General features: G+C 53.3%; 1 protein-coding gene across 6 annotated transcripts; it reads left to right on the top strand.

Annotated features, from left to right (window-relative positions):
* The first annotated feature begins 3,485 nt into the window (after positions 1–3,485).
* Positions 3,486–24,650, top strand: SEC16B (SEC16 homolog B, endoplasmic reticulum export factor). 6 transcript variants are annotated; one of them, XM_074598563.1, is made up of 26 exons: positions 3,486–3,542; positions 4,549–4,843; positions 5,941–6,047; positions 6,604–6,709; positions 6,830–6,944; positions 7,688–7,829; positions 8,187–8,344; positions 8,983–9,044; positions 10,314–10,449; positions 11,018–11,248; positions 11,854–11,951; positions 12,636–12,717; positions 12,835–12,952; positions 13,578–13,689; positions 13,936–14,041; positions 14,680–14,820; positions 17,782–17,895; positions 18,573–18,645; positions 20,879–21,133; positions 22,008–22,078; positions 22,426–22,572; positions 22,740–22,847; positions 23,746–23,827; positions 23,945–24,042; positions 24,177–24,245; positions 24,518–24,650. In XM_074598563.1, the coding sequence occupies exons 2-26, from the start codon at positions 4,575–4,577 to the stop codon at positions 24,587–24,589; spliced, it is 3,072 nt and encodes a 1,023-aa protein (XP_074454664.1). In that variant the 5' UTR covers positions 3,486–3,542; positions 4,549–4,574; the 3' UTR covers positions 24,590–24,650. The 6 variants fall into 6 exon arrangements, 5 of the variants coding, with proteins under 5 accessions (XP_074454664.1, XP_074454666.1, XP_074454662.1 ...); XM_074598565.1 differs by lacking the exon at positions 22,740–22,847; XM_074598561.1 differs by having other exon boundaries at positions 23,746–24,042.
* Positions 24,651–24,829: the final 179 nt, after the last annotated feature.

The raw sequence follows: 24,829 nt of genomic DNA, 5'->3' as shown, positions 1-24,829 counted from the left end.
TGGGGGATGCAAGAAGCAAGGACTTGAGTATTCACAGCGAAGAGTTAAGAGGCTTTGCTGAAGTGGGAATGAAGTAAGGTGAAGGCTTCAAAGTGTTTTTGGACTTTCTTTGTAATAGGAGCTCACGCTGAAGGCTGGAGTTACCTGGGGGTTGCAGCCAGACTGGGGACGCGTACAGCACTCCATACAGACACGCTTTGATTTTCACAAATAATAGCTTTTTGCAGCTCTGTTTCTTCATTGGATATGATACAGGGTGTAAAATGCCTTTTTTTTTAAATTCTCTGTGTGCTGAATGCCTCTTGAAAGCAATTAATACTCCTGCCTAAGTCTCCAAAAATTAATAGGCGCGTCTGGATGTTGCTAAACGTGACTGTGTGTGCGCGGGGGGCTGGTGGGAGGGATGGCTCAGTCCCTTGGAGCTGGAAACAACCTAACGTGGGGAAGAAAGGTGCAAAACCGTTGGTGAAAACTTAAGCACACAAACTGGCTACAGGACAATGTGAAGCGGTGCCACGCTGGCCTGATCAAACCCGCATGATGGTGCCAACGCAGCGGCTGCAGGGGGGAGTGAACACCATCTCAGCTGCCTCGGGAGCCACCACCTTCTTCCCACTGGGGCGTCCCTGGCCCAGGAAGGCCCCAGATGCCACCCCCAGCTGGAGCAGGGGCTCTTCCCACTCCTCCTGTGTAAGCCTGCGAAGAGCGATCAAGCTAATTAGTTAATTAGCTGGCATTGAGACTGACTGAGGATGGGGGTTCTCCCCATGCCGGTGCGGGTGCTCAGCCTGCCTGGGGACCTGAGCTCCTGCGTGGCTTTAGTTTTCTTGGTCTGTGTGTGACGCGTAACGTGCTGTGAAACGTCTCGAATGCTGGCAGCGTGTTCAGGACTGGTGTTTTCACTGTATAGAATATTTAAGATGAATTTTCACGTTTTATGTAGCTCATTTACTGCTTGTATTTCCACCCTGCAGACGTGATGAGAGATGAGCTGGTTTCAATTTTTTCCTCTTGACTGTAGCCAGCCCTTTCAAACTCCCTGGTGCTGTGACATGATGCTTCGGACATCTTCACAAGAACAGTGTGTATGTATATCTATCCCATTTCTAGGGGGCTAAAGCTCAGAGATGAACAAAGCTTCCTATTGATGCCATTTAAAAAAAAAAAATCATCTAATCTCAGAACCAATTAGAAACAACATAAATCACCTAAAAATAGCTTCAGGTACTGGAGCCACCTGGATTTCTCCTCTTAGGTTACAAAGATTTCTGATGAGGCTTTGCTAATTATTTTCACCCGTTGGGTTTGGGGTGGGGGGACTGGCCCCAGTGTCTGGGGCTGGCTGCGAGCAGAGCCCCAGCACACTGTGCAAACACCCGGAGGGCATGAAGAAAAACGTTTTCCACCTAATCTTGTTACTGTGACAACAGCGGTGAAACCTTTTAAAGAGGAAAACTAGGATTTTTTTAAAGAGATTTTGTTGTCCCTTCACCTCTGTCTGACAAATGCTGTCTGTGGCGTGTAGCGTCTGCTTTGCAATAGCCATGTAAGCTCGATGGTGCTCCTATGGCACAAAGCTTGTATTTCCAAGAAAGCTATGAATCCATTTAAAATAGAAAATTCTTGGCTAGAAGGGATGTAGTTAAAGGGTTACCCTTTTCTTTCCCTCTTTCTAGCCCGTCTGGTCCTTTTATCTCTGTTTTTTCTTCCTTCGCTTTTCGTTTTCCAGCTCCTTCCCCAGGATCTCGCCTCTTCCAACGCACTTTTCTGCTTTTTCTTTTAAATTGTTTCCTCAGCTGTCCATTTTAAACCACTTGTGCTCAAAGCTTGATGTTGCCGGTCATATTTCTTGCATCTCCTTCCCTAGCGTGGACTGGTGCAGAGTTTCAACTCAAACACGAGCACCACGAATTGCGGCTGCTTTTAGGCAAGTCAAGCTCCCAAGTCTTCCTCACAACCGAGATCCTCCCAGTTTGGCGGGCGACAGCAGCCCGGGGAGCTGGATCTGCTCTCAGCCTCTTCATGCAATGCCGGTTGAACCCTTGCAAGGTCCCGGTATGAATTTGTACGGTTGCTAGAAAACAGGTTGGAAACACCCAGCAGTCACCTCTTGGCTAGAAGCCAAAAATTCTTAGCCAGCAGCCAAGTGGAAGTATGATACATATATATATATTTTTATATTAAAACCCCACGGTACGTAGGGATCCTTCCTAGCTTTCCCAGGAGACCAGACCTTTTACTTTGTTCAAAGCCTCCCAAAGTTTTGAAGGGCGGCTGTGAAACAGATAGGAGATGCTTAATTTTGTTCTGCCGAAGCAGCTTGGCAGCACAAAGGCAGCGCTTCCCTGGTTTGCATTTCTTCCAGTCGGCTCTCGGTACGGCTGAGTGCTAAGGATATATTTTTTTTTTTTTTTTTATTTGAAGCCTTCAATTCTGCAGAGACCGAGCTCTTATTTCTTAGGATCGCCGGGGAATATTTCTTATTCTCCCAGTAGGGTGGAAATTTCAAGCTCTGAAGCTATAATATATGTAGTCTTCCAACATCATTAAAACAGAGTTTTGCCTGACAGTGCCACCACAATGCAATGAATAAGATCCTGCCTGCAAATTCCAAATCAATCGGTGCCGTGGTATCACAGTAGAGGTAATTTGGAGGAAATTTCTCAGGGAAAGCTGGGACTACAAGGGTGTGGAGAAAAAAAAGAAAAAAAGAAGGGAAAAAAAAAAAAAGGGCTGTTTTTCTGCCAGTCATCCTGTGTTCCCCTGTGCTGCCCTGGGGCTGAAATCTGCCTGCTCCCATTCGGCAGCTGGAGGCTTGGTGGGTTAGGAAGCCGCGCGTGCTTTCCCTGGCGAAGGGAGAGGAGATGGCATGTCACTAGGCTGCTGGGCGGAAGGCACTGGCTCTTATACCTAGCTTTTACTGCCGTTTTCTATGATACCATTTGCCTTAATTTACTCCTTTTTCAGTTTTGAAGGTGCCTGGGGGAGTTTGGGAGAGGGTCTCCAGGCAGGAATCCGCGGTCACTTGTGAAGTGAGGCTGTTATTGCGCTGTAAGGACTTAGATGAGGCAACGCTGGGATGGACCTCGGCTCCATCCTGCCCAAATTTTGCCCCGGGCAGTGGCCGGGTGGGATGGATATTATTTGCTCAAGCTGCGCCTGGGTCTGGATTAACCCAACAACTCAGCCAGCAGGTTTTATTTATTATTGTTTTAGGAAGTGTGAGGGTGTATAAAGGAGGATAATTATCTCATGGCATTAAAAAGAAAACAAACCCACAGGAGAAATATCTGGCTTTTTTTTTTTTTGAGCTTGGAGGGCTGCACGCTCCGTCTCTTGGGTAAGAGGAGGCACAAGTGATGGGCAAGGTGACCCTCAGGGACGCAAACGGCAACGTAAGCCGGCCGCCCCAGGGGCCAAGTGAGGGGCGGAGGAGCGGGAGCTGCCCTTTGCCCCCCGCGGCGGCCGGCGGCCCATGTGGCAGTGGACTTTGGCAGCGGCGCCCGGGGAGCGGAAGAAGGGCCCCGGTGGCCTCCGAGCAGGTGTGTGCGACCGCCGCGGGGGGCGAACAGCGGTGGGAACCCCTGGCCCAAAACTTGGCGGGGGGGGGCATTGGTGGGTCCAAAATGATGGGTGTCTGGGTGCTTGTGCCTGGGGGCAAGGGTTTAACCCTGATTTCAGGGGCACAAACTGAGCTGCCTCTGTTCAGCCCCAAGCGTGTCCCCTCCCCCAGCCCTGAAATGGCCCCCAAACGCCTCAAACTTTGAGTGTCAGAGGGGTGACAAGTGGTTCAGACAGCATCTGCCCGCATCAGGGAGGTTTGTGGCGGGTATTTTGGGTACTGGTGCGCAAGAGGGAGACATGGGGGGCTTGAGGGTGGCATCCCTCCCCCCAGAAGCTGGGGCTTCACCCACGCGTTGCCCTGGGCTCTACTCAGGGTTTCCTCTGCTGCATTGGGACAGTTATAACTAAATCTGGTGTCTGCTTCAATTGCTATATTCTTGCTGGAGTTGAAAGGCAGGAGGAAATCCCCGTTTCCACCCCATCTCATAGCTCACATGAGCAAATCTCCATTTATCCCTGCCTCTGTCCCTGCTCATTTCTTTGAGAATAACTCTTCTGGTCCTGCTTATAGCTTTGCCAATATCCCTTCCCCTACTGTGTATAAAATGGGCTTTCCCTGACTTGTCACAGAGGTAAAGCTGATTTCTTACCTGCCCGGGGAGGCTGTGAGTGGTGGTGCTTTGCAGGGCTGGCTGGGGGTGCAGAAGAAGGCTATGGGGGTGCTACCTCTCGCTCTGGGAAGGGCTGTGTGCCTGTTGCTTTCAAAGAAGGACCGTTTCATCCTGGTGTTTTGAGGGGAGCTTCAAGTTCAAGCAGATGTGGAGATGGCTTTTCCTTGACTTGGGGCATTTTGGAAAGCACGCTGGGTTTCCAGCACGGTCACAAAAGTGGAGAGTAGGTGGCAACAGGCTTCATGTGGGGGGCTTTAAGGGGGGGTGAAAAGCCACTGATTAAATGCACTGTGACTTATCCCATTGCTTGCAGGCCACTAAAGTCATCTGGGACTTGTGATGGAGCCCTGGGCCCCTGCCTGGCCGCCCCAGCCCCAGGAGAGGCAGGCAGCCCGGGGGACACGGGGAGAGGTGCCCCGTGGTCCCCCACCACAGCCCCGGCGGCAGCTCCTCCGCGCGGGGCCCCCGCCTCGGCCCGGCTCCTGGGATGGGAGCCACCTCCCCGGCCACCCCTGGGACGAAGGCCACCACCCCCGGAGGGACGCCCACAGACCGGCTTCCCGGGCCGAGTACTACGACAGCAGCTACCCCAACAGGCTGCACTCCAGGTTAGAGCTGCCCAGCTTTGCGATGCTCATGCTGAGCCCCCCTCCTTGTAAACCTTCTTAAAATAAGATTTGACCATTTCATTTCCCTTGTGGGCTTGTGACACGAGTCCCGCCCTTGTAACTGCACAGGGGAAGCAGCGAGCAACCTCAAGGAGGTAATGCATGGTTAGGCGATGCCCAGCTATTAAAGCAGCTGGTAACTTCTATATTTAAGTTGCAGTTGCAGCTCCAATTTCTTCCTACAGCTGTGGCTTCTGCAGTTGCCATTTTACAGGCTTCATCTCGGTCCCGAGGTGCGTTTTTCTTGAAGGTTTGATTAAATGCAGTTCTTTTTTACTAAGTGCAAGGTGAACAATAAAAATATAGGCGGTAATATAGGAGCAAAAGGGAGCTTGCAAGCTCAGCTGCTGAAACAGCGGGGGGTGAAAGGATAAAATGTGGGTTTGAGGATGCTCTCAGTGCTGAGTGAGCTTCAAGCGCTCCAGCAAATTTGGGTTGATTTGCTTGAGTTCTTGCCCTTGGCAATTTACAGTGTGGATACACAGGGTTTTGTGCTGAGGTTCTTTGATACCCACACTGGGAAAGGTGATGTTGCGTGGGGCTGACCAAATCACTGGGTAAATTGTGAAGGGTTAAGGTGTGTGGGTGCTGGGCAGGTGGCTTAGGCTGGAGCTGGGCTCCGGGGCAAGGGGAGACCTGCACTGAGCTGTGTGGTGGACATGGCAGCTCCGGAACTTGATGGAGAAGCTGCTTTTGTGGGAGACCTCTCCTAAGATGTGTCTGAAAGTTGATCCCTGTGAGAAGTCCACACCATCGAGCTGAAATTGGGCATCTCTTGAAACTGGAGAGCACAGCTGTCCTGTAGATGGGTATGGGAAAGGGTCCAAACCTCCTGCTGCTCCTTCCAGCTGTGATGCTGGACCAGTTCCTGGCCCTGCTGCTGAGCAGGGCACCTGGGCAGGGGACCTGGCTTTGCTTCCATCACCCTTTCTGCCTCCAAAGATCCTGTCCAGGTGTGAGTCTAACCCTAGATGTGGTCCATAACCTGCAGCGGTGCCCTTTCTTTCTCAGATTAAGAATGTTGTGTTGTGTTTCAGGCAAGGATATGAGGACCCCCACTGTCAGTATCCATCAGCCAGCTACAGAGATTTCTATGCCTACCAAAGCCACCAGTGGCAGCCGGTGGCCTGGCAGGATGACAGAGGTATGGGCTTCAACTTCGGGTCTACGGAGGGAGGCAACTTGCTGCTTGCAGAAGAGGTGATACTTTCTCCAGCACGAGTTCTCCTAAGGCTTGCACATCTCCAGGGCTTGCTCCTGCCCATGCTCCTCGGCCATCGGTGGTGTCGTCCCCATGCAGCACTGCCCTGAGTTTGCATTTGGGAGACACGGGCAGGAAGTAGGTGCACCCAAGGGAACATTTAATCTCAACCTGTGTGGCTAAAAACCTGCATCATTCCTGGTTCCAAACTGAACTCAATGATGCCGATAGCGCTGTGCGACCAGAGTGGTCGAGGCCTTGTTTTTGCTGTTTCTGGAATTCCTGGGCTGAAGAAAAGGGGAGGGAGGAAAGAGGAAAGGACATCAGTGCTGTGTTGGCAAACATGTGCAGGGCTTTATTATACTTCCAACTTCCTGGGTTAATTTGGAAGCAAATGGGGTGTGCATGGCAAATTGTCTGACTCATTGCTTTACTTTCGCAACTTCATTATGGCTTGTTGCTGTGGAGGGGCAACACTAAATCTTGATTCTCTCTCTAGGCCTGGGACAGGGTGAGCCTTACAGAAAGAGTACCAATTACCAGGACCAGCACTACTACAGGGGTTACCACCCCGACCTCGCCACAACCCCCCTGGGGCAGGACAGGTAAGAGTGGGGGCGTCTGGCCATCACCTGGTAAAACCATCTACAGCATAATTAGCGGGTTTGTGGCTGGTCCCAAAAATTTCTGACCTTCAGGGTATCTCCTTTTGCTCCCTTCTGTAGGGCACAGACCTATGACTCCTCTGAGGAGAGATACGTCTCGGCTGCCCGGCCTGAGTGGACCGGGGGAAAAACCCTTGGCAGTGATACAGGGGAAGCCAGTGGCCAGCCCCAAGAGGTAACCTCCAGATGGGCTGGGATGGGAGGACAAAAGGCGTGGGGATCTCCTAGAGATTTTAGGAGCAATCCATGTCTCCCTCCTCCAGCTGGGAAGGAGGCTGAGGAGAAAAGTGCTGCTTTGCTACGTTCTACTCGGTGCTTAACAGCCTCTGGGGATTATTATAGTGGGTTATTGGTATTTATGAACTCTCTGCTGGGCTGTTGTTCCCCCAGGCGTAGGGCTGTACATTGCTCCCACACGGGACCAAGAACAGGACAGAAATCTAGGTTTGGTGGGATGCTCTCCTGCATCCTCCCTAGGTAGCTGAAAGCTGTGTGTCATTTTCAGCTCTGTCCACCAAGGTTTGCTCCACCACACTCATGTCCCAAGCACTGTGTTTTGCCAAAGAGCAAATTAAAAGATCAAATCAAAGCTGCTCTGGTGGTTTTGCTCCTGGGCAGAGCTTTTTTTTTTTTTTGGATTCCCAAGTGCTGTGACTGTGTTGGGGAGTTCGTGTTCCGGCTAGGAAAGCTGTTGGGCTAGACCGTTGGCTGGTGTAAATTATTTGGGTATGACCAGGGTACGTGCCATGATGAGCCTGAGATCCTGAAGAGAGTGAGCTGCTCAGATGGGAATCAGCTGTGCTGTTCCTGCTGGGCACTTCTATGGAGCAGCAGAGCCTGTCCTACTGCCCTGGGAGCAGAAAAGCAGCGGTGTCCCTAGTTTCTCAGCCAGATTTTCGTTTTCTCCCTGCCTCCCAGCCCTCGGGCCAGCCCAGCCTGCTCCTGCAGTACCGTGAGTCAGGACTCAGCTCCAGCAGCCACGAGCTCAGCCAGTACATCCGTGATGGTGCCGACCACTACGACCCCATGCTTTCAGGGACCTGGAGCCTGGCACAAGCAGGTGAGGTCTGACGGAGCCCTGGCTCCCTCTGACAAGTGGGAAGAAAGGAAATAAATGGCTGGCGTTAGGAGATTTGCTGTCTCACAGCTTGGTCCTTTCCTGGAGGAGGTTGTGCAGGCTCAAGGCATGACTTAGGGTGCTGCGGGGTGATTGCGTGGTCCGTGGGCTCTGCCCTGGCAGGTGCAGGAGCTGCCGTGCGTGCCTTCTGCTTTAGGGGACATTCTTGCACGGGAGGTGGGTATCAGTGGAGGGTTACTTAAGTTGAGGAGACAGGTTGGGACCTGGTTGCATCCTCCGTAGCGGAGGTGGTGTGGGGCCAGGGTGAGGGGACTCACGATGGCCTGTGTGTTGTTGTAGGGGGGCACTCGGTATCCACCCCAGCCCCGGTGGTACCCCGCAAGTTCTCACTGCCGCACATGGCCGTGTGCTTTGGAGCCAGAGGCCAGCTGGTGGTGGTGTGTCCCCACCACCCTGCCGAGGGACAGCTAGCCCACGTTGAGCTACACAGCCTAGAGGTATGCGCCTGGCATCCCAGACCACCCTTGGCCCCCTTGCTGGAGGGGGTTCCTTTTGCCCTTAGGGACGCAAACGCCTTTTGTCACCCGAACAGCCTCCTTAGTAGCCTTCCCGTCCCCTGCTGCCATCTTATCTCCATCCCGCATGGACTCTAGAGTCTGCATCATGCCAAGCCTGTTCCTGGGCATCGCTTTCAGACTTCAGGCCCTGCATCCCGCTCCTTCAGCTCTGTAACCCTTGTCATCTGTGACCTGTTCACAGTGATCCCTTCCAATAGGGACAGATGTGGTCCATACGTCTCCAAAGGATAAATCTGCTCACTTTTCTGAGGTGCTCCAATATAGAGGCTGTATACATCCCCTGAGTCTACCACAGCATTTCAGTCTCCTGTTTTGCCTGACAGAAGCAGCAAATGCCATCTGAACAGACATTTCTTTCCTGAACCTTAGTATTGGGATCCATGAGATAGTTTAGGGTCTCAAGGTAACTCGAGGCTCTTGAGTTTGTCTTAAGACAGTACAGAGAGTGTGTTCACCAGGAATGCTGAACCCTTGCCAAGGCACTGACTTTCAGCTAGCCCAGCTGGGGCTGGCCTGATTGCTGGAGTCCAGCTGCTGAATTTTCTCTTGTTTTTTAGGTAATCCTTCATGACACGAAAGAGCTGGAGGAGCTACAGGCATTTCCGGGGCCCCTGGCCAGGTATGCCGCACTGGCAAGTCCAGGACCCGTATCCTCCTGGCTGTGCTGGCATGGCTGGCCTGGGACCACCTCTCCTTTGGGAGGAGACATGAACTCAAGGCAGACTTCAGGGTCCCCATTGTTTTGAGATATCTGCAAAGGCCAAGTCTAGGTTCAGACTGGGAGCCCAGCCCCTTTGCCGCAGTGTAGGTCGGTTTGGATGGAGTTTGTGGGAGATGGTTTCTTTGAATATTCGTAGGGTGTGGGTTTAGTGTGGTTTGTATGTCTGACCTTCTTTTGTACTCATATCGCAGAAAACTAATTTTTGGAAGATCTCTTTGGATGGCTAAAGCCCTGGGTCAACCGGCGGTTTAGCTTTTCCTAAGGTTTTTGTCCCTTGAGACTGTTGAGCCCGGCAGGGTCAGACGCAGTATGCGCTTTCATCCAGCGTGAGCCTGGGGAAGAATCATGGCATATTGCATCAGGTTGTCTCTGTAACATATTGGTTACACCAGCATGTCTTCTGGTCGCTTATAACCAAAGTGGGGAGAGAAAAGGAGTGTGTAGAAGGAGGAAAACCATTTAATGAGCAGAAGAGCTATGTATGCCCAGAAGCTGGGTGGAAGACCAGAAGGTCTTCCTTGTGCCAGAGGGGACGTTGAGAATCTCCATATGATATGTCGGTGTGACTGAGTCGGGATCGGCATCTCCACCCCCAGTCCTTCTCCGCTGGCTGATCTCGTGTCTCAGCCACCCTTTCTTTCCAAATGTCTGATTATTTTATTGTAAGGCAGCAGTTCTGCCTGGCTTGCAGTAGCTTAGAGCTTTCTCCTTCTGCTTCAGACCCAAAGGGTTTATGTGGTCACAAGCGTGTCTTTCTCCCTGCACTACGCCAGTTAAATAAAAGATACTGCCTGTATGCGTGCCTGCTCCTGCAGCCTCAAACATCCGTGGCTGTAACAGGAGCACAGCAAAGCAAAAGTGAGGTTCTTTGCAGATGGATGGATGAGAATATTATCAGAAGGGCAGAGAGAGGGTTTGAAATGTACTCTGCATCCCTGAAACACAGAAATCTGCAAAAAGTCATAATAATGATAAAACTTAAGCATTTTTGAGCTTGGTGTGGCCAATGTGGTATGAGATCATTGGCACTGGGGATCTTCTCTCCTCCATCTCTCCCTTTGAATCTTTGGCATCCCCATCAGTGAACATGGGAGTGCTTGGAGTCTGAATGATGTCTGAAATTGCTTTGCCTTGGGTTTCTTTTGATGCCTTTCTTTGCTGTTGTAGGGAAGATCTGCACAAGGTGGATGTGATGACATTTTGCCAGCAGAAGATAGCCACGAGCTGTGATCTCTCAACACAGAGAGGCAGAGATTCATCTCTTCTCTGGAAACTCCTGATCCTCCTCTGCCGGCAGAATGGGGTAAGGTGTCTCATGGAAGGTGCTGGCCCTTGTGATCTTAGAAGTGAGACAAGTTATATGTCCCCTAGGTGTCTCTTGATCCAGTTGCTATTTTCAGGGGTTATGTACCTTAAAAGCATCCCATTCCCATAGTACTATCAATCAGCTTGCTACCGCCTGGGTATTTGGAGCAAACCCTTCTCCATGATTGCTTTTCATCCTTGTGAACTATCAATAGGCCAATGCTATAGCAGCTGTGAAAGGGACTGGTGCCACCTTCATCGAGGAGCCAGCACTTATGCTTGAACAGGGATTATTCCCTTAACCCAATGAAATCCACCCAATCTAATCTGTGGCTGCTTGTTGCAAACTGATAAATAAGACCTTCAGAGTGCGTGCTGTGAAGGACTTGGTAGTTGTGCTGAATTCTTTGCCCTCTTAAGCTGCGTGCTGATGGCCAAGGCTGGTGTTGTGGGGGAGATGTGCTAGGATGAGGGTACAAGTGTAAGGGTGTCTGACTATAAGTGCTGTCAACCTTTGCTCATGGGGCAGCTTCCAAGGGCCTCGCTCCCCGCCTTCCCTTTCACAGTCCATGGTGGGCTCAGACACAGCTGAGCTGCTGATGCAAGACTGCCGGTGCCGAGAGAAGTACAAGAGGCAAAACCCTGCAGCAAACCTGATCGGCCTGACGGATGATGAGTGGATGTCGCGTCAGCCAGGGACACTGGACCTCATCACAGGGGAGGTCCCTCCTGTCGTGGAGACGCAGGCACAGATAGTGGAGAAGTTCACCAAGCTCCTCTACTATGGTAGGAAGAAAGTAAGTGGTGAGTGGGATCCAGGACAGGGCTGACTTTTTTTCTCGGCCCCTTTGGCCTCTTCAGGCAGGTTTTGAAAGGGAAGAATGGTCAAGAGGTGCCTTGAGGTTGTGGGATCAACCCTTCGAGTTGTGTTTTTACAACAGGGCTTATGGCAGTGATTTCCCAGCATTGGGAACTGGGATGGGGCCCCAAGCAAAGACAAGATGCAGACGTTTTACCGGCACTGGGGTAGGCTTAGTTGCAGGTATGTGATCTTAAGGGATACCAAAGGCACAGGGAGAGAGGAGGGTTGGATGCGGAGAAGCTTGGGTGCCCAGGCTGGAATCCCACAGCGGCGGCATTGAGAGTTAACAGGCAGCACAGACCTGGAAATCCAGGAAATATAATACTGCTATGAAGATCCCAGTTCTTGTCATTATGCAAAGTAGAAAGATAAAGGGGCCTTTGCGAATGTGGAAGAGTTTTTGGGAGGGTATTAATTAAAGCCAGAGCAGTTATTGGGTCTCTTCTCTGAGCTGGGTGAGCAGAGGGTTCCCTGGCAGTGGAGGAGGGCAGTGAAAAACAGAGTTAGTGAAACCCTTTTTCTCCTCCACCTTGGCTGCAGGATGCTCTGGTCTGGGCCATGAGAAACCATCTGTGGGGTCATGCCCTCTTCCTCTCCAGCAAGATGGACCCTCGGACCTACAGCTGGGTGCTCACTGGGTAAGTTGGAGAAGGTAAAGCAAGGTGTGATGCCCTGTGACTGTTTTTGCTAAGCCTGTTATCCCTTTGTGTGCTCTCAGCCCCAGTGCACTGAAACAAGAGCATTGATTTCAGCTGGACCCTTTGAGAGGGGGCAAAGGGGAGAGGGGGCATCCATCCAGATGAGTCAGAGTCCTTCAGGGTTCCTGATGGACAGGAGAAACCAAGTTAGGTCTGGAAAGCAGAACGAGAGCCGTGCCCTGCAGATGTGGGGTGGATTTATTCTGTCCTTGGCTTTGCCCTTGCTGCTCTAGCAAAGGCAGCTCTCAGGGTAGGTGGAGCTGAACCATCTTCACCGTGATCCAGCCTGGTCTGAGCTGTTCATCCCATCCGTATGAAGGTTTTCTAGTGGAATTAATGTACTTAGTCTGGATTGGGTTGATCCCTTCAGGGAGAGCTAAGCAGAAATTTTCTGTCTTGTGCAACCTGAATCCTTTTAAGGAGGTTTTATCCAGCGTTGTTCTGGAGACTTGCCTGCTCTGGAGGGTAGTGCGGATCATCAGCCTCGTGGGCTGATGCCTTTCTGCTTTCTCCAGCAAGTCCCTCAGGACACTGTTTTCCTGGGGCATTTGGGATGTGCTCTTGGAGATGAACAAGGGTTTGGCGTCCCAGCACAGCGGCCTTATCTCTGCTGCTTCCTCACAGGTTCACCAGTACGCTGGCCACCAATGACCCCCTGCAGACCCTCTTCCAGCTCATGTCGGGAAGGATCCCTCAGGCAGCGCTGGTCCGTGAGCAAGAGGCTGGCCCTGGCACGTGTACCCCTGTGCTGTCACCTGTCTGTGACACCGACTTTGTGGTGACTGTGTCTGCTCACCTTCGCTCTACTCTTATCTCCCTCCAGTGCTGCGGGGATGCCACATGGGGAGACTGGAGGCCCCACCTGGCTGTGATGTTGTCCAACAAGGTTGGAGACATGGAGCTGAACCACCGAGCCATCGTCACCATGGGAGACACTTTGGGTGAGCCGAGGCCACTGTGAGCAGTTATGTTCCTGCTGTCTTGTAACAGCGAGTAGACACCTGCAGTGTCACCATGCATGTCCACGCTGGCATGGATGGTGCCGAGATGGGGTGGGTGTACATGCCTGTGCCCCCGGAGCTGCAGTGTCTGTGCAGTGGCAGGGATGAGATTTTGATGGATCCTGCTGCCCTTCGTGCTGGCAGATGAGTCAGGCTCAGGCACATCCATTCGCTGCTATTTTGGAGACACCTGTAGTGGATGGACCTAGGCAGGGCATATGTAACTGCAGGGACTGTGACTTGCTCCTAGTGACAGGGACTTTGGGGGATTTCATGCCAGCAATGGTACCTCACGGAGTTGAAGCTGGAGCTAAACCCTGCTCAGGCTCCCCTGGTCCTACCACTGAACTAAAACCCCCTTCTAGGTATAGAAAGCAGCAATTGGGTAAGACAGGCAAAAAAACAGGGAGAAGGGAGGGATTGGGGTCTGCATGGGCAGGGAAGAAAAGTGAGGTGGTTGGGTTTGGGCTTTCATGGGAGTTTGGGGCCTCCAAAGCGACGCTGACCACGTGGTGACCTCTCTCTTAGGACTAAGTGTTTGCCTTTTTTTTTTCTTCCCATTCAGCTGGCAAGGGAGCAGTCGAAGCAGCTCATTTCTGCTACCTGATGGCAGATATTCCTTTCGGTTACTTCGGGGTGAAGGCAGACCGCATGGCTCTGCTGGGCAGCAGCCACCGGTGAGCGAGCCCAGGAGGAGGTGCTCTTGCCAGAGCGACGTTTCCTACCTTCTCCCTATCCCCAGGACCTCACTTTTATGCAAAAGCAAATCCCGGTTGTTGGTTTTTACTGCTTTTAATGTGAGCTTTGCTCTGGGCCTCTCCAGCTGCAGGCTGGCACAGTGATGGAGCTGTGAATCTGTTTGTGGGGCTGTCTGGGGAGAGAGCTCTGCTCCCGCTTGCTGAACCTACCCCTCTCCTCTGCAGTCAGGCGTTCGCCCAGTTTGCCAGGACGGAGGTCATCCAGCGGATGGAAATCTTTGAGTACTGCCAGCAGCTACGACAGCCCAAATCCTTCCTACTCCCCTTCCAGGTAGCGGAGATGCACAAGCACATCTGCTGCAGCAGCTCAGACCTGCCCCAAAACATGCGTCCGTCCCCCTGACGCCAGGGATTCAGGCTGTTCTCCGAGGCTTGTCCCCTCTTCGGGCTTCGGGAGCGATGGGGAGGCTGCCCCAGCCAAGGGGCTCCTCTAGGGCAGGGTTTTGGGCAGGTTTTGGGGCATGGGGGTTTGATTGGTGCCTGCTCAGGTCTGGCTCCCCTCCTGCTCCCTTGGGTAATGGATAGGCTTTTCATATTGCAAATAAGCACCCGGCTGCTGCCGCCATGGGCGCTGCACAAATCGGATGGATAAATGAAGATGGAGGGCTGGCCTCAGGACAGCACCACAGTCTGGGGAGCGTGGCTGGGCTTGCCCCATGGGGATGATGGATGGGGTGTCACCAAGTTATGGTGACAAGTTATGGTTGGACTCAATGATCTCAAAGGTCCTTTCCAACCATGAAGATTCTATGATTCTATGAAGTTGCAGGTGACCTCTGGTTGATGAGACCCATGACCCAGCGTGCTCTGAGTCACGCTGAGATGGTGTGCTAGTACCAAGGCAGAGGGGACTCGTGGGCACGAGTGCCTCCTCACTCACCTGCATCTGCTCTGCTTCCCTCTCCTGAGGTGTACAAGCTCCTCTATGCCTCTCGCCTCGCCGACTATGGACTCCCAGCCCAGGCCCTGCAATACTGCGAGCAGATTGCCACCACACTTCTGGACCAGGATCCGGCCAGCCACCCTGTCCTGGCCCAACAAGTGATGAAGGTGAGTCTCGTACCTCCCTTCATCCTTGGCAGGTTGATGTCCGTTTAGGACCCGGTGTGGTGGGAAGCATCCTTGGGGTTTCCTCATGGCCAGGGGTGCTTGGCAGCTCTGAGCAGCCCCCCCCACCCCCGCGTTTTGCTGCCCAGCCTGTTCTAAGCACGGCAAAGCCAACACCTCCGTGAGGTCTCTAATACCCATGGATTTAGGGTAGAAAACAAAGGAATTGTGTTGACTACCAAGTAGGAACAGAGTTATTTGGAAGCAAAGGATGTTTTCTATTCTGCAGGGGCTTTTTGAACTTTTAAACAGAACAGACCTAAGAATCTGAAGTGTGAGTGTTTGACATTTCCCCTCCAGCACACCATCCCGTGGTTGCATTTACCTGCTGGGGGCTCCCTTGGGGTGATGGTGAAGAGGAGCGTGTCCCAGCTTGTAGCCCTGAGCCCAGCTCTTCCACTTCATGAGTGGGATGCTGGGGCAGGGAGGGGAGAAGGAAAGCGTCCCAGGTCTTCTGAGCGGGTTGGGCTCTCAGGAAAGCGAGTCTGCCCATCCCGTGTGCGTCACTGGGGCAATTGCTGAGGCTGGTTGAACCCTTCCTCCCTCGGGGAGGGGGCAAAAGCTGTGGTGCTGTAAGATGAGGGGCAGCATGGATGCCTGTCTGAAGCAGGTGCTGTAGAAATTGCCCAAAACTCGGCAGGTGCAGTCCCCCCCCACCCCATTGTCGAAACCTATTTACTGGCTAACAGCCTTTCAGATCTACCGTTCTGCTGGGGATAATGCTTCTCCTGGGAGAAAACACTTTCATCTGAAAAACTAGTGCATTCGTAGACACTCTTGTCTTTGATGTTTTAGACTGTGTTACAAATTATGATACACATTAGTGTTTGATTAAGACTTCCCCTCTTTTGAAGCTGGGGACGATATACAACCAGGTGCTGGTTCATTAATATTGGATCAAAGTGCACATTAGCTTTTGGATTAAACATTCCCCCCGTTTAGGAGTAATCATGCTTATAATTTCCTCTTTCCTGCAATTGATTTAGGATGAACATGTGTGTTTGCAACGAGACGGGATGGTGGGTTCTTGTAGTGCAAGCTTCTGGCTGGGTTACGCTGGTGGTTGTGGCTGGCCCCTGTCCTGAGCCAGGCCTGGCTGCGTGGGTTGTGTCTCACTGTAGCCTCCTGGAGGTGGGAAGTGTATTTTGTGTCAGTCTAGGCCGTTTTGAACAATTTTGGGAATAGAAAGAAGCAGCTGATGGGGGGTGGGGGGGTTGGATGGGGTGGATAGCCGAGACCTGTGTGGCTGCAGAGGGTGGCTGAGCTGCCAAGTCACCTCTGGATGGCTCTGGTGGCCCTTGATGGGGCAGCCCAGTAGCAAAGTGTGGAAGACAAATGAGTGTGAAGGAGCTGGGAGGGAGCTTGATAAAGTCGCAAGAAGTGGGTCAATACCAGTAAGAGAAAATTCAGTAAAGGCCTGGATGAAGAGCGGTGCTTTACGTGAATGTCATCTTCCCTTATCCAGCTGTCTTAAAACTGGACCCTTGTCTAAGCAATTTGTCCAGACTGATTTAGCTCTGCGGAGAGCCCTCCATTGCACCCAGGTGTGTTGAGTCACCCCAGAAGAGCCTCTTGCTCTGCTGACAGCAGCTGGAGCCCTGCGACATTGAGACAGCTGCAGCCAGGACGGCACGGACCCCTCTCTTGCAGGAGAGATTGAACACGCAGCAGCAATACTGCAGAGAGGGACCTGGGGGAGATAGTGGAGCATGGAAAAAATACCAAGCAGCAATATAACAGGATGCTGTTGCCAAAAAAAAAAAAAAAAAAAAGAAAAGAAAAAAAAAGAAAAAAAAAGAAATCCAATGTTATTCTGGGCTGTGAGAGCAAGAACGGCATGTGTGAGACAAGGAGGTGATAATCCCCCCATGCTCAGGTCTCAGGGGTCTCGGCTGGGGCACTGTGCCTTGTTGGGGATGCTGCCCTCAGCGACAGGGCCAAATTGGAACAAGTGCAGAAGTGTAAGAGCAGGGGTGATAAGAGACTGAGGGGAAAATGACCTCTGAAGAGGGCCTCTGGGTTATTTTTTTCCAGGCAAGATATGCTGGGGGAGGAAGGGCTATGGGGGATGTGATAACAGCCCTCCGGCGCACAGGAGTCTGCGTTTCGGGGAACGGTGCCTGTCTGTCCCCACAGCTTCCGCAGGAGCAGGAACCGAGAGGCTTAATTCGCAGCAGGGAAGATTTTGCTTAGATATTAACCAAAACCTCTTTAGCTCTAAGGACATTAAGCATCAGGACAGGCCTGGGAGGCTGTGAAATCTTCTCCTTGGAGATTCTTAAGTGCAAATTGGAAAAACACAGGCTGCACGGGCTGGTGTGGGCACACAGGGTTTTCGGGGAACATCAGAGGGTCCCTCCCAGCCCTGTATTTGTTTTCTGTGTGGTTATCAGTGATGGTAATGCTTGTTGCAAAGCCGGGTGAGGAAACGGCCAGGTGAGCCCTTAGCTCAAGCCCTGCATGGGGCTGGTGGGCAGGCCTGGGGGCTGGGCTGTTCCCAGAGCTCCCGCTGGCTGTCCTGCAAACCCACCGGTGCCCTGGGCTAGCTGTCAAGTGGGATTAAAGGTGCTCATTTACCTTGAAAGAGGAAAGGATGGTAATAGTTACCTGCCTCTCTGATGCGAAGAGCGTCTTTGACAGTGGTATGTTGACGTTTCTGCGGAGATGGCTGAGGTAGCCCTGCTGGGAGGCTCTCCGCGGGGCACGAGATGGGCCAGCACCTCTCTGCAGCAATGCAGGAGAGGGAATAAATCTTGCGCAAGAGGCTGGTGTTGGAAGTGCAGCTCTGGCGCTGTTTTTCCCCGGGCCAGTGTGCCCAGCCATGTGCAATTGCTGCGAGGGTTGGTCTCTTCCCCCTTGGGGTTGAGATTTGTGACGAGCCCCATTGCCTTCCTGACTCTGCAGCTAGCTGAGCGGCTGAAGCTCTCCGACATGCTGCTCCTGGAGATGCCAGAACAGGACCAGACGCTGGAGCCTGACTGGCTGGTACAGCTCCGAGCCTGCTGCCGGGAGTGGGAGGTAAGGAGGAGTGGGGATGGCGGGGGGGCAGCTAGTCTGCACTGTAGTCTGTTTGCGGAAGCATCTTCCTCCTCTGCCCCGAATCCCAGGCGACATCCCAGGTATGGGGGTTCAAAGGGCATTGTTTACCCAGGCACCTTTCCCCTTGGCTTGGGAGCTCAGAGATGTGGTCCCTGCTGTTGCACCTGCAGGTTTGAGCAGTGAGGGCTGCAGAGCTTCCCAGGGGGCAAAACGCTCCTTGTCTTGGAGCAGTCAGGGTCTGATGGTCTCTTCTTGTGGTGAGGATATTGCAGAGCACGCAAGCAGGGCATCACCTTGCAGACGTGTGCTCTTGGATCCCTTAACTCTGGTCTGGTCCTTTGATTCATGCTCTTTGTTCACGTTTCATGTCTGCTTTTGGTTTTGTGCCCTCTTCTGTCTCCCGTTTCTCCTCCTGCCTGCTCTCAGCCAGGCAGCGGTGCTGCAGCCCCCTTCACTTGCTGGAAAAGGTCTGTGACTCACGCTGGTAGGGGGCTCACCAGTAACCTGGGGTCCCACAGCCTGGGGTGGGCTGTGAGCCCCAGAACCCATGAGCACCATGCTTTCCTTTACGTTGGCTTCATGGCTTCCTTAGTCTTTACCCTGCGTCGTCCCTTTTCCCATCTGTTTTATCGTGTTTTCCCTCTGACTCCTTGCAGGTGGAAGACGACGTCCCTTCAGAGGTGGCACCTGCTCAGCCAGGACTCTCCTGGGCTGCTGCATCCATGGCAGGTAAAGGAAACGAAGCAGCAGGTTGCAATCACCGCAGCGGGCTTCTCTCTGCGTGGAGTTGTCCTGCCGTGGGCTGGGAGGCAGCTCCCTGCTCCCCGGAGCATTTCCCGGCAGCTGCTCCTTACATTCCCCCAGAGCTCAGAATTTGGCTCCTGCCTGGATGCATCCCTCTGGCCTGGGGCTGCTGGGGGCTGGGCTGCAAACAGAGGGGTTGATGCTCTTGCCCTCCGTGGGAAGTCTCAGTAATTGGGCCTAATTACCACAGCTTCTGCAGTCTCCGTGGGTGCTGTGGGAGGAGAAGGGGAGCCGGGGGCAGGCGGCTGGACAAAGCATGTGCCTCCCGGAAGAGCCTCGGGGGAGATGGCCCCGTTCCTGGGCAGTCCTCCGAGGATGAAAATTGGAGCTGAACTAAGGAGATTTCACACTGAAAGATTTGGGAAGGAGCTCGTCCCTCTGCGTGCCAGGCTGGAGCAGGCCTGTTGGTGACGCCTCAGCATTTCCCCTTCCCTGCTGCCTCTTTCATCCCTTTGCTTTGCCTCTTGGTGACCCCAAGAGTCCCCTCCAGTGACAGTCCACCCAGAGGGTCAAGGGACATCAAGATGAGGGACATGAGCCTCCCCTAGGTGGCTGTCAAGGGAAGGGCTGGAGACCTTTCCTAGCTGGGCAGTGTGTCCACCGGGATGTCTCATCCAGGAGAAGTCAGGGGCAGGTGACCCATTGGCGTTGCTTCACAGCCACCTCCATCAGCAGGACACCCTGGCACATCCTGCTGCTCCTCACTTCTGCTCAGATCTAACTTTCTGCTGGGAATGCTGGCACTGACGGGTGGAGAATAAAGGCTGGTGCAGACAGGATAAAACATGACAAATTCCTCCAAGCCGTTTCCTCCTATCAGCTTTCCCTGCTGCTGCCAAACTCCTCTTCAAAGAGCTCTCCCAGGCAGTAAAAAGAATCATCAATCCTGATTGCCTTCTGCTGCTATCAGGGCTGAGGCTGTGATCATCTTTCCTTGGGGAAAAAAGTTGCAGGTATGATGGGATGGCTTCTCTGAGCAGTCAGGTCTGCTCCACGTGGTCTCCGCAGCTCGCTTTCCCAATGCTTGGCCCTTCTGTTTGTTGAGAAGGCCATCCAGAGTCGCCATCTGAGGGACCTGCACGTGGAGAAAGCTGGCTTGGTGCTGAATTCATCCATCTTGGAAAGAAAAAGACCGAATCAAGGTGCCAAGCTGGGGATCCATGTGGTCACAGCAATCTCCCTCTCCATCCTTACAGCCTGGGCTGTCCTCCCTGACTTTTTCCAGCTGTGCTTGTCAGGCAGCATGGAGTTGAGAATCCATCCTCCTCCCCGGGGATCTCAAGCATCTCTGGGCCATGCGGGAGCAGCTTCTGGTGCGAAGCCAACCCTGAGCAGGCTGGAGGAGAGATGCTGGCAGGCAAAGCAAAGGGGTTTTGTAGCACCACATCCAAGAGGTGCCATAGTCTGTCCCCAGTCTCAGACCCATGGGGTCTGGGTCTCGCCTGGCTGCATGTCATGGCGATGGGAAGGAAATTTCTTACTGCCCGGCATGTTTCTGGCCAGAGGCTGCAGAGCTGGAAAAAGCAGGACATGCACCTAAGTACCAATGGCAGGGTGCTGCCCGCGCTGTGCCTAACATCAGACAGAGCGATGTCTCTGTGTGTCAAATAAAACAAACACCACTTGCTCAACCTGCCTTTCAAACAAAAAAAAAAATCCAACCCCGAATAAATCTGCCTAAAGCAAGACACTCAACTGTAGGCGCTCCTGTAGAGCAGGAACGAAGGCTGAGGCTTTCTGGTGAATCTTCTTTCCTGCTCGGGGTGCGCAGCAGGAGTGGAAGAAAAGGCTGGAGGCCCCAGGCTCTTTTGAACTGCTGGGCTCTTGCTGCTTGCGCTTGATCTCTTTGCTTCCATAGCATTCCCCTTCCGAGTTCGTTTGCAACTTCAGGCATGTTCCTGGGAGGTTTCCCCCCTGTCTTTCACAGGCCACCTTCTTTGAAGCCTCTGAAAGGTCCCCGCTGCCCCGCCGTGCCCTACCTCCTTCCTCGCCTGCGCGTGGTCCCCAGGATCCCTCCTCACCTCCCTGGCTTCTGCTGATGTATAATGGAAAAGGGGAGAATTCTGTGCAACAGCGCAATGAAATTACAAACACTGGAGTAAACTCCTGAGGTGTGGGTTTTGATTTTTTTTTTTTTTTTTTTTTTGTGTGTTCTCAGATGGAGAGCCTGGCTGTGAGATTCCACAGAGTGAAGGCTACCAGTATGACCAGTGGTACCAGCCCGTGCCACCCCAGGGACCCAGCTCCCATGAGGATGTGTCCCTCCAGCCCCAGGCACCTGCTCAGGTCACAGCATCGCCACTGCCTGGCGTTCGGCAAGAGCTGCAGCCCCCCACGCTGGGCCCAGGGATGGCCACCCCTCTGGGAGGAGGGGGTTTTGCTGAGCCCCCTCCACAGGTGGTGCCAACGGCAGGTAGGTGCTCCAGCCTTGTTCCTCTGCAAAAACGCCCGTCCTCAGTTATAAGCAGTGGGAATGGGGTGTCCCTGAAGGGAAGCACGATCCCTAGGAGGGCCTACAAGAAAGCTGGAGAGGAACTTTTTGCCAAGGGCCTGTAGTGAATAGGACAAGGGGTAATGGCTTCAAAATAGAAGAAGGTAGATTTAGATTAGATATCAGGAAGAAATTTTTTATGATAAGGGTGGTGAGGCACTGGAACAGGTTGCCCAGAGAAGCTGTGGCTGCCCCATCCCTGGAGGTGTTCAAGGCCAGGCTGGATGGGGCTTTGAGCAGCCTGGTCTGGTGGGAGGTGTCCCTGCCCAGGGCAGGGAAGTGGAACTAGATGATTATTAAGGTCCCTTCCAACCTAAATCGTTCTATGATTCTATGTGTGCCACTTCAGACGCTGTTTCCTGCCAGCGCTGCCTTCACACAGCATCTTATTTCCCTCCAACCTTGCCCAGATGTGGAGCCATGCCTGCCCTAGAGCCATGCTGGCTGCCCTGGGCAGGTGGGTCTTCATTTTTGTAAGGCCTTGCCCAAAGCAGCAATGGAGGCCAGCCACGGGTCGGTGGGATTGCTGCCACTTCCCTGCCAGATGGGAAAATCAGCTTCACGTCCAGCAGCACTGGACAGCTTTTCGAGATGCACCAGTGTAGCATTGTGGCTGACTCCCTGGTGCTGGCATGGGCAGGGACAGGGTCCAGAATAGTCTTTTGCATCTCTTGGGACATCTTGGCCATGCAGCCTTGCTCTGAGTTGGGATGATAGAAGTACTGAAAATATCTCAACACGGCAGGAACTCCTCGGGCCAAACCCCCCTGACTATGTCCCTCCATCTGCTCCACAGGAGAAGCTGGGGAGTCCTGGGGTGCCCCGCTGTCCCCCAGTGGGGTGCAGCCATCCCTCCCAGCAGAGCAGGTGAGTCAGAGGGGTCAGGGAGACCGTACCATTGGGGGCCCCAGGGGAATTTGAGACTCGCTGGCTCATCCTTCACACGCTTAACTCGCAAGGAAACCCCCATCATGGTGCCAGCTGTCCCCTTGGGGACCAGACAGGTTAAAGTAGCCCTCTCCAGCCTCCTACCTCTGGGACCACTGCACCGCACTGTGGATGCTATCCCTCCCTATCTGCTTTGTAAGGGACGTGGGGGTCTCCGGGGATTCTATCCATTACACCTGGCACGGAGGAGTCCCAGTGATGCTCTGATCATGCTTGGGGTGGCTCCTCTGGGAACACCAAGTGGCAGCTCTGATCTCCAATGCCAGGAGGAGTTAAAGGCAAGGGCTCGGACCATCTCAGAGACCTCCACTGTCTCCTTGGGAGATGACAGCCAGCCTTCCTCGGAGAGTACAGCCGAAGACACCAGTGAAGAGCCGGCACCAGCAGAGGCAGCGAAGCCAGATGAGGATAAGGTGAGTGTGCCAGAGATGCTGTGAAGCCTCGTGCTCCAAGTTTGCCTGTCCCTGATGCCTACTGGGCAAAATGGTGCGCCCCATCCAGCATGGGAGGCATTTGGGTGGCCGTGGCATCCTCTCCTTCTCGCCCATTTCTGTTGACTGTGACAACCTCCATTTCCCAGAGCTCTGGATTCAGGTGGTTTGGCTGGTTTCGGTCGAAGCCCACCAAGGAAACACCTTCCAAAGCCACCTCTGAGACAGCCCTGAACTCCCCCACATCGGAAGTGCAGGTAGGGGATGAAGGGCTGTCCTGTCCCTGGGTGACACCCAGGGTTACAGCCATGGTGACAGGTGACACATTTCTCCCATCACCTACTATTTCTCCCTCTGTCCTCATGCAGGCGGCTGGGCTGTGCCATTGCACAGCTCCTCATGACTGTAGCTGCTCTGTATGGGGACAAAGTGGGACTGGGAGCCCTTTTAGCCTGGAAGTGAATCATTGATTAATAATAATTGTAAATTTATAAAGACTCTTTGATCCGGGAGGCCCTCCAAGCACTTGGGAAATTCTGCAGGGATCGCTTGCTCTCTGCCGGAGCAGAAAGTAGCAGCTGTGAGCAGAACTGCTTGGGCAGGTTTTAGGAGTTGAAGGGAAGGAAAACCTCTAATTGGCAGCGCAACAGAGATGACGAAGCAGCAGAGAGGGTGAAGCAGCCATGTGTGCTTATCCCACTCCTGGCTGAGTTCAGAGGATGTCACAACCCCAACCACAGAATGATGGTGGGCTTGGAGGCAGATGTTGGAGCAACATCCTCCCCTAGAAGCTTCCTCGTGGTTGAGAATGACCTACAGTTGTGAAGCAGAAGATTTTGGGATATTCTTCCAAAACTAGCAGGAGATGAGGAACAGAAGCGGATGAATGAACCCTGGTGGCCCCTCACACTGTATATAGGCTTAGTGTCCAGCCTCCTGCCTAATTTTGAGCTTTCCGGGTTGTTTAGCTTTGTCACAGGCATTGCTTGCCCTGACCCGGTACTCCCCCTTAGCGTGGGTGCCTGTAGCTCTTGGGGTACCTCTCCAGAACAATGGGTGCAGAGTGGAACCCCGAAAGCATGGTGTGGTATCTGGTGTGGAGGTCTTCTCACCATGCGAAGAGCTTCTGCTCTGAATGGGTGGATGTGGTTTCAGGACCGGACGTCACCATCCCCAGTTGACGCTCCTCTTGCGGCTGGGACAAGCCCTTTGGCTCAGTCTCCATCCAGAAACCCCGGTAAATACTGCGTGGATCCCCTCACCCCTCTCCCTGACAGCCTTTTCGAAGCTGCTCCTCTGAATTTTAAGTTGTTGGGGTTTGGGTTTTTTTTTTTTTTCCGGTTGTGTGCCCCAGGAGGAATGCAAGGTGAAAATACCTTTCTTATTACTCCGGTGTCCGTTGAGGTGAGAGGCTCGTGGGATGCAGAAAGCGGGGAGTCAGCAGGAGAGCAGGTGAGGAGAGAAGGGAGATGCATTTGTGTGTGATGGGGGTCCAGGGCACCTCTCTGGAGACGGATCTGAAATTTCAGATGGATCTGAAATTGTGGGGGGTGGCTCCTAAGTTTCTCTCCTTTCTCCCTTTCCAGACTGGCTCCCACAAACCTCCCCCACCGGTGGGTTCAGTCCCGCTCTTCAACCCTGCCCAGGTCTCTCAGGTGAGAGCATCCTCCTGGGCTGTTGCTGGAGGGACTGGGGTTGGCTCCTGGCTTTTGGGGTGACACCAGAGTGCTTGCCATCTGCTATGGGCAGGGGTTACCAGCCCTGGGTTATGAGTTTGGTGTTTAATAAGAAAATAAATTGGTGGAGGGCAGGGGGGGTGGGGTAGGGTGGGGGAGGAGGGGAAATGGCGGGGCATGTGTCCCCAGGACAAGGGGCCCACGTTTTGGGGCACAACTCTCCCTTCTACACCATCTCTCTCTCTCCCCAGCTGGCTGCTGCTTCTCGACCCAACCAACCCCGGCTGCTTTCCCACCGTCGCTACCCCCCCAATGCCCTGTGAGCAGAAACGGGGTGGGGGGCTGCAGAAATTAACAGAAAAGTTTGAAAGTTTTTAACCAAAACGGTGTGATTATTTTGAAGGGGGGGTTGCCGGCTAGTGGGTGGGTAGAGCTTGGGCTACCGGCTTTGCGGGTGTTGGGCGGGTCATAAAAAGGAGCGTCCGGGGGAGAGTAGTCTGAATTGGGTTGTAGGGCGGTGCCCCACCTCACCCATTGGACTCAAGCGCCGGCCGTGAGTCTGT

Source organism: Larus michahellis, chromosome 8, assembly GCF_964199755.1.
Source record: "Larus michahellis chromosome 8, bLarMic1.1, whole genome shotgun sequence".
In the NCBI taxonomy this organism is placed as follows: domain Eukaryota; kingdom Metazoa; phylum Chordata; class Aves; order Charadriiformes; family Laridae; genus Larus; species Larus michahellis.
The sequence above is the reverse complement of the archived record's forward strand: the minus strand, read 5'-3'. Positions and strand labels throughout refer to the sequence as shown.

What these genes read in the sequence shown, in the direction of transcription:
- SEC16B (XM_074598561.1), top strand. Translation starts at nt 4,575, where the DNA reads ATGGAGCCCTGGGCCCCTGCCTGGCCGCCCCAGCCCCAGGAGAGGCAG. An exon ending in CTGCTGGGCAGCAGCCACCG is followed by an intron (nt 13,690 to 13,935) that starts GTGAGCGAGCCC and finishes TCTCCTCTGCAG; the next exon opens with TCAGGCGTTCGCCCAGTTTG. An exon ending in CCTGCTGCCGGGAGTGGGAG is followed by an intron (nt 17,896 to 18,572) that starts GTAAGGAGGAGT and finishes GACTCCTTGCAG; the next exon opens with GTGGAAGACGACGTCCCTTC.